General features: G+C 43.2%; 1 protein-coding gene across 3 annotated transcripts in view; it reads left to right on the top strand.

Annotated features, from left to right (window-relative positions):
• The window catches only part of gon4la (gon-4 like a), a 16,753-nt gene extending 9,453 nt beyond the window's left edge, over positions 1-7,300 (top strand). Inside the window, exons 16-28 of one of the 3 annotated variants that reach the window (XM_053638815.1) lie at positions 129-297; positions 1,318-1,447; positions 1,554-1,701; positions 1,809-1,925; positions 2,609-3,703; positions 3,806-3,893; positions 4,132-4,235; positions 4,527-4,724; positions 4,814-4,957; positions 5,035-5,253; positions 5,375-5,496; positions 6,388-6,490; positions 7,161-7,300. In XM_053638815.1, coding sequence (XP_053494790.1) covers positions 129-297; positions 1,318-1,447; positions 1,554-1,701; positions 1,809-1,925; positions 2,609-3,703; positions 3,806-3,893; positions 4,132-4,235; positions 4,527-4,724; positions 4,814-4,957; positions 5,035-5,253; positions 5,375-5,496; positions 6,388-6,490; positions 7,161-7,277 — 2,754 coding nt within the window. In that variant the 3' untranslated portion in view covers positions 7,278-7,300. Of the gene's footprint in view, positions 1-128; positions 298-1,317; positions 1,448-1,553; positions 1,702-1,808; positions 1,926-2,608; positions 3,704-3,805; positions 3,894-4,131; positions 4,236-4,526; positions 4,725-4,813; positions 4,958-5,034; positions 5,254-5,353; positions 5,497-6,387; positions 6,491-7,160 lie in introns of all 3 variants that reach the window. The other 2 variants (XM_053638814.1, XM_053638813.1) reach the window with 2 other exon arrangements.
• Positions 7,301-8,139: the final 839 nt, after the last annotated feature.

Here is an 8,139-nt window from a genome sequence, read left to right as displayed (position 1 = left end):
CAACTAACTAGCTTAGTTCTAAGCTTAGACTTTCTCCTTCTCACATTATGAGAAACGCACTACTGACACTAGCGTACCGTATAGTTTGTTTTAAACTGTCTCCTTCTGATTCTCTCGTGCGTCCTCAGTCAGAGCTGCAGTTCTTCGCGCAGCACGGAGAGCAGGCACAGCAGGTCACGGCTCCTGGATTCGTCAGCATCTTTAGAGCGTGTAACCTCCAGGCCGCCGTGTCTCTCCTCGAGGAATTGGATCAGTCTCCTAAATCTGACACCCGGGACCCTTGTCCGGTGTTCCCAGGTGAAAACATGCACACGTTCACTTTCCGAACCCGTGAGCTCAGCTAAGATCCGAATATTTTCGCTAACGAGCCGTTTGATTAAAAGCGCTAAGGTTCGAGTTCAGGTTTTCTCTGATTAAGGTAAAGCGTTAACGGAAGGATTTCCTCCTGCAAATTCCTCGGAGCTGCGGTCTCTCGTTTTCCTAGAATTCCTAGATTTTTACAACAGTATGAAAATATATACTCTAGACAAAAGTATCACAGGACATTCACGGTACGCTTTCAGTACACCGTCGCGCTTCATTCCTTTTTTTTAATTCGAGCATCTTGTTTAATTTGCCGTGATTAGTCGCGACGTAAGCGAGAAAACACTCGGAGGTGTGCTGTTAGAGGATAAGAATAATGTCCTGAAGTGATCCTCTTTTTGAACCACAGCAATTTCCCCAACACTAACATTTATTATTATTATTATTATTATTATTATTAATTAATTAATTAATTAAAGAACATCATGTTAACAACATTTTATCCATTTTTTTTTATCCATTTTTTATCCATTTTTATTTATGTCTAACGTTTCATTCCCCTACATTATAAAAGTTCTTTCACTGCCCCTCCCCCCCCATTGAAGTTAATAAAAAAAATATATTCTTATTATTATTTTAAACTCAGCTTGACGTGTTTCGAAGACTTTCCTTTGTCCGAAAAAATGACGTACAGCTTTACTTCTGCGATATAAACCACTGAAACTGGAGACTCCTTCCAAAAAAATGTCAAATCAACTCCATTTTAAACACGTTTTTAATTATTATTAATTTTTTAATCACTATATCCAGCAGTTACGCGTTTATAGTACATTTTTGTGGCACAGTTCCCCCGAATTAGCTGTTACTAAAGCGACGATAACGTATTAGGAACCTTAAAGTCGACACTGTCGGAGCTGCTTGTATAGAAAATGAACCGGCTTGTGCGACACGTTAATCGCAGCGCTGTGCAATCGCGTATTGTTTCGTGTTATAGTTTTATACGATGTCTTACAGGGACCCAGATCCCAGCCGATTTGGCCTGGATGATGGTGACGCGGCCGGTGTTCCTCTACCCGCAGCTACTTCCCGTGGTCAGACTGCGGCAGTTCCGTCAGAAAGGGCCGTTTACGTCAGCAGAAAACTGGTGGAGCCTCGGGCTTATTATAAAACGCTTGTTTACGATATCTTTCTTTACGGCCTATCGGCACGAATGCGAGACATTCTGTTTCTGTACTCTTTTATCATTACAGTCTGGTGATTTTAGGCCATCAGCACCTCAGTGGCACGGTGAATCCTTTGAAGCTGACCTGCCAATACCTGCTGGCAGCGAGAAACGTCGTCTGTCTGAGAGCGCACGTCCGCGCCGTGTGTCAGAAACAGCGCCCCAACTTTATCAAGGTGCGTGAAGAGACGGTTATCTGTGGCGGTATTGGCCTCAGCCACACCATCATCAACATCCTTGTGTGTGTGTGTGTGTGTGTGTGTGTGTGTGTGTTTTGATTCAGAGATACTTTCTAGAAGGAAAATGTCCCCCAATGCCCTTGGCCTGTGAGAAAGTCAGTCCCAGTGATCAGCGCCCCCCAGTGGAAAGAGAGACACGCCTCATGCCTCGCTGGCTTTCGGTAATAACGGTTTCTCTAATGTTTATTAGACCTACAGCACTGTGCAAAAGTTGTTATGCACACGCAAAAAATTCTGTAGAATAAAGAAAAAAAATAATGAAATGAAATGTTCCTACATGCAAAGAAAATATTATAAAGAGCAGTAAACAGTAATAAATGAAACAGAGTCGATATTTGATGTGACGACCCTTTGCTTTAAAAAAATAAATAAATAAATAAATTCTCAGGTAGAATTAGTGCAGTTTTATAAGGAAATGAGCTGTACGTGTTATTGAGCATGTTGCAGAACCAGACACGGTTCTTCTGGAGACTTTGACTGTCGCACTCGCTTCTTCCCCTGAGATGATTTTTAAACGGTATTAAAGGAGTTCACACCGACGCCGGACTCTCATCGGCCGCTTTTCGGAAATATTTCCCTCCGAGTCGTCCGTTTAAAAAAAAAAAAAAAGTTAGTTAGTTTTCTAATGAAAGAAACGAATACGTCGGAACGATTATATTTTTGTCCGATTTCACACGTTTAATCACACACCTTCAGATCAAAAGGCTTTTAACATCATGAGAAACATTTCAGTCGCGTGTCCACAAACTTTTGACCGGTCGTGTATTTTTAAATATATATATATATATATATATAATTTGATACCAACGATTTTGAATCCTCATATATTATTTTCTCGTTACAGGAAAACCTTCGGCGAATCCGCGAGGAAGTGCGAAAGTACAATCCTCAACATGCCGATCCTGAGGAAACCTCGAAAGAAGACTCGCCCTCTCCGTCTTCCAGCTTCCCCCCGGGTACCCGCTACCCTCCCACCCTGCCCGATCCCCTCGCTCGTAAACCACGGTCTCTTAGGGGTCCCGTTAGAAAAAAGCCATCGAGTACGCCCTCTTCGGACGCTCCAACCCAATCCAAACCGCCGCCATCGCTCAGAGATGTGGAGAAAGCTCTGAGTCGTCTACCGCCCCTTCTGCCCAAGTTTGCTGACCAGAACGTTAAGCCTGATCAGATTGTTAACTCTGTTTCAAAGAAGCAAAAATTCAAATGTAGAGCTAAATCTGCTAGTAGTGCCGGGAAGACCCAGGTGGCCATAAATAAGGTTACAAATTCATCGGCGCAAAACCAAGGAAAGCTCATCATCACTTTACCCACCGCTCCGGTTACTTCCAGTGGAGAAACCCAGATAACAGTGCCTCGTGCTGCTACAATAGGCCCAAGCCAGGGAAACGTCTTCATGACTTTAGCTACTGCGCTCATATGTCCTATCCCGAGTGCTACTCTAGTGGCCCAGACACCGTCATCCTTCACCCCGTTGGTTAAAGAGCACACGAGTCAGCGCTGTGAGACTTTACTCAAGCTGAGCATGGGACAGAGACCTACTCTCAACCCTCTGTCTGTATCTTCTCAGTTGTTTCTACTGCCTCCAGGCTGTGTAGTTACAAACGGCGCTAACGTCGGCCTCGATCACAGCCAAACATCCGGCGTAGCCCAGGAACCAGGGCTGGAAGAGAACTTTCCAGAAAGCATGTCAGTTTCCCAAGCAAATAGCGGTAACGACGTCCAGGAACACGATGAAATGGAGACGGACGTTCACGAGGAGGAACTGGAGTGCGGAGACGAAGTCTCCAGAGAGCCGTTCCTCACCTTGTCGGAATCTTCCGGAAGCCCAGCGCCTAGTTTGTCTGGGGAAACCAGGGACGGCGAAGCGGAAGACGTAGAGGAGCAGAACGTCACGTCGCCTGCTCCTGCAACGTCCGAGCCGTGTTTGCCAGAGCTTCAGGTGAGCAACGCTCGTCCTACAGCCAAACAGAGATTTAAAGCCCGACGTAAGCTGGATAAGCAGCTAGTGCAAAATGATGTTTCATATTTCTCATTTGGAAAGGAGACCGTGGAGAAATTGGCGAAGCTGGCGTCGGATCCTGATGAAAAAAGACTTTCGAGGGAAGAAAAGCCAGACGGTCGTGCTACAGGTTGGCCCTGAATCATACCTTTTTCTTCTCCTCTTTTTGTGACTCGATACATATATATATATTTTAACGCCTGACTCGGCTCTGTCTCTTGCTCATTAGGGATAAACACATACATTTAAAATCTATATCCCGAATGTACATGTTTCTGTAAAGCTGCTTTGGGACAACGTCCATCGTAAAAAAGCGCTATACAAACCGAACTGAACTGAATCGAATCGTCTCGTGGTGTCCTGCTTAGGAGAGGACGTCGCGGAGTCAGAGCATCGCTACGACGATTTATCTGACGACGATCCTCTGAGAGACATCAAAGACATAGCCTTCGCGCAAGCGTACTTAGAGAAGGTACGTTGGGTTAACGCAAGAGAAGGCGTGATGACGTGTGCGTGTCTGAATTTCGGACATTTCTTATTTCTTCGGTCACCCACCCCGTTCCTGGAGATCTACCTTCCAGAAGACGTTAGTCACTTGCCTGTAGAAGTTCTTGAGCAAATAAAGAACAGGTGCGATCGATTTCGGTCGGAGATGATCCTGAAACCCGCAGGAAGGTAGACCTCACGGAGGAAGCGGGTCGGTGACCACTGTGCTAGAAGTGTATATCCGTGTATCTGAGGTGCGTGTCGTGCTTTGCGTTAGGTGTGCGAGGCTCTCCAGGTGGTGCCGGGGAAGGTGGAGGAATTCCTGAGCGTGCTGTATGAGTTCGAGAGTAACCCCGAGGGCAAGACGGCGGTGGAGCTCTTCGTGAGACTCAAACCTGTATTGAGCGACTGGCCTGAGCTGCTGCGAGACTTCGCCGCCTTCCTGCACCCAGAACAAGCCCGGGAGTGCGGCCTGGTGAGAGAGAGAAAACAAGCATCGTCGGTGCCTCCTAAAAGAATAGATTCGTTTACGTTTGCTGCTTTTTTATTTTGTGGTATGTGTAGGCGGAGGAGCAGCAGGCGTTTGAGAGGAGCCGGAGGTTCCTGCGGCAGCTGGAGCTCAGTTTCGGAGAGCACTCCATGCACTACAGGAGGGTAGTGCGCACTCTGCAGAAGGGGCTACCTAAAACTCGCAGAGGCTCAGAGGAGGTACTTTTTAACGTCCGAACTGATAACCGATAACGTCCAGTCGACGTAAGTAAATATTTGAATCGAATTTTCCTCAGATGAAGGCGCAGATAGCGCTGCTCTTTCGCGACCGCGCCCACTTGCTGAAGGAGTACTGGGTGTTTTACGAGCAGCTCCACTCTACAGTGCAGCGCGTGTCTGATGATGACGAAGACGAGGAAGAGGAGGAGGCGGAGACCGACGGCAGGGTGCACGGTGCGGGGGAAGGTCGGCGACTCGAGGCGTCCGAAAATCCAAAAAATCAAAGGCACATCCAGGTATCGTTACAAAACCAAAGAAAAAGGCCAACTGGTCGTTTTTATTTTAACACCTTGTGATACAACCACCTCAGCTGTCACGTGTTGGCTACATTTTAAGGGGAAATTGCGTCTTTCCGAGATGACGGATGCGCGGAGCGGAGAAGAAGATCCACAGTCCCACCTCAGCGCTTCACAGAGTCCCGTCTGTGCCAAGAACTGTTCGCGCATGCCGAGCGGAGAGAAAGTTGTGCTCTGGACAAGGTTCAAAATTCAGTTTAAATACATTTTAAACGCAAATCTGGGCTTGACGAATCGAACAAATAATAATAATAATTATTATTATTATTATTATTATTATCACGACCTGCACTACCAGTCAAAAGTTTGTGGACACTCGACTGAAACGTTTCTCGTGATCTTTAAAAGCCTTTTGATCTGAAGGTGTGTGATTAAACGTGTGAAATCGGTGTCGTAGACAAAAATATAACCGTTCCGACGTATTCGTTTCTTTCATTAGAAAACTAACATTTTATTTACAAATAAATATTCATTTAAACGGACGACTCGGAGGGAAATATTTCCGAAAAGCAGCCGATGAGAGTCCAGCGTCGGTGTGAACTCCTTTAATACTGTTTAAAAAGCATCTCAGGGAAATTCCTCAAGAAATCAGTCGAGAAAATGCCAAGAATACATTTCTGGAATATTCTAGGCGAAAAGTGTCTACTTTTGAAGATGATAAAATATTAACTTTGATTTATTTTGGATTTTTTTTTTTTTTTTTATCACGACATAATTCCCATAGCTCCATTTGTGTTACTCCAGAGTTTTGATGACTTTATTATTATTATTATTATTATTATAAAATGTGGGGAAATAAATAAAAATAAAGAACGAGTGTGTGTAAACTTTTGACTGGTAGTGTATATACAGTATTTATGATAATATCTTCACCGTGATATGATCACATACAAAAAAAACACATTTTTTTTAATTTATTATCATATTAAATGACCATAGTAAATGTTCCTCTGTGCGATTTTTCTTCTCCTGATTACTGTGTGTTTCCGAGTTTCCGAATCCGAGTATGGAATGAAACTTGGAGGTGTGTGTGTGTGTGTGTGTGTGTGTGTGTGTGTGTGTGTGTTTAAACAGAGAGGCAGATCGTGTGATACTCACTACATGTCAGAAGAGAGGAGCCTGTCAAAGCACCTTTACTTCTATTGCTGCTCAGCTGGGTGGTAAAACAGCCACGGAGGTCAGTAGGTTTATTTTACAAATTCGACAGACCACTAAATAGGTGTATAGTGTGTCAAATAATTTTTTATTATTATAATAATTACTGAGATCCCTATTGCACATTTCACTATCGATACCCATGGAGTAATCGATATTATTTTCTGTTTGCCGTTGTTGTAGTTAGCTTCAACTGGAATTCAATGCAATGGAAGTTAATGATTTTAAATACATTGTGTTTATTTATTTTTTTTGTTTTAGTTTTTTTTTTTTTTTTTTTTTTTTTTTTTTTTTTTATAAATGTTTTTAATGTTTTTAGTTTGTTGTTCAGTATTGTTTTTATTTATTTATTTATTTTATTTCCAAATGCCTGTGCTGATCTTGTCCAATGTGGTATCAAAAACTCCAAAGGAAAAAATAATAATAATGAAAAACTAAATAACATCCAAAATACCTGAACATTAAAAAAAAAAAAGAAAAGAAAAAAAGCTGCACTGTTAATGGTCTAACTGACCAAATACTTTTATTTTTGTAACTGCGTTCTAATGAATTCAGCATTTCTCAGTGTATGACTATATTGATTTTGTTCATTTATTTGTTTATTTATTTATTTTACTGTAAAACAATTTTCAGTAGATTTTACTCACGTTAATTCAGGCAGAATCTCGTTTTTCTTCTGCTTTTATCCGTAGGTCGGTGCACGCTATCAGGACCTCGTAAAACTATTCCGCAAGTCCACGGAGCAGCATCACAGCAGCCACGTGGACACCGAGGGCCAGTTCCACCCGACTGAAGAGAAACCGGACTAGTGCATGTCCACAACTCGTATCACATTTCCTGATGTATTTATATGGATTCAGAACGCTCGTAGCACCAACTCGCCAGCCAGATAAGCTAGTCCTAAAGAAGGAGGAGGCTCTTCGTGTGTGACGTCTCCTCTTTTAGTCTGCTTAGTTCAAAATATTTGGGGCGCGTAGGCAGTTACTGAAGAGCATTAGTTTAAAAAAGAAACCGTTTCCCGATACTATTGGAAGCGCTCGGATTAAACGTGGACAGACGGAAGTGCTGTCTGTGATCGGTACGTGATGCGTATGTGACGGCGAACCTGAACATCTTGAAAAAGGGCGTTGTTCTCGAATACAGTGTTTGGAGTTGTATTTTGGGGGAGCGTTGTTCACGATTGCTTTCTTTTAGTAAAAGCTTCATGGAGCTGGTCGTGGTCACGTATCCCAGGAACACCAGGCGTGACATGGGAATACACCCCAGATGTGATGCCAGTCCCATCACTCACGTACATATTCACACACTTATTTGTACCTAGTTACGACTGCTCGTACCCAATCCATCTACCAGCGTGTTTTTGGGAGGAAACCAGCGAAGAAATATGGAATGCTGAAGTGGTGTAACGATGGTTAAAGGTTGTAGAGTCAGCTGGTCTGATGATATTAAAACGCAGAGACTGTACACTGCTGCTAACTTGGAAGAAACACCGAAACCTTTACCAGATTTTCTCCAGGACATCTTCATCTCAGAGACATGCCTAAACATCTGGATAATCATCATCATCAATGCATTAATGTGTTGGAGCTGTGCTGAAAGAGAGCTATAGGAGCTGTCATTTACATTTTTATGATCAGTATTAAATCAATAAAATAAAAGAGTTCATGCACA

Source organism: Ictalurus furcatus, chromosome 12 (genome assembly GCF_023375685.1).
Source record: "Ictalurus furcatus strain D&B chromosome 12, Billie_1.0, whole genome shotgun sequence".
NCBI classification, from domain to species: Eukaryota; Metazoa; Chordata; class Actinopteri; order Siluriformes; family Ictaluridae; genus Ictalurus; species Ictalurus furcatus.
Note: the sequence above shows the minus strand (reverse complement) of the source record. Positions and strands in the feature narration are given on the sequence as shown.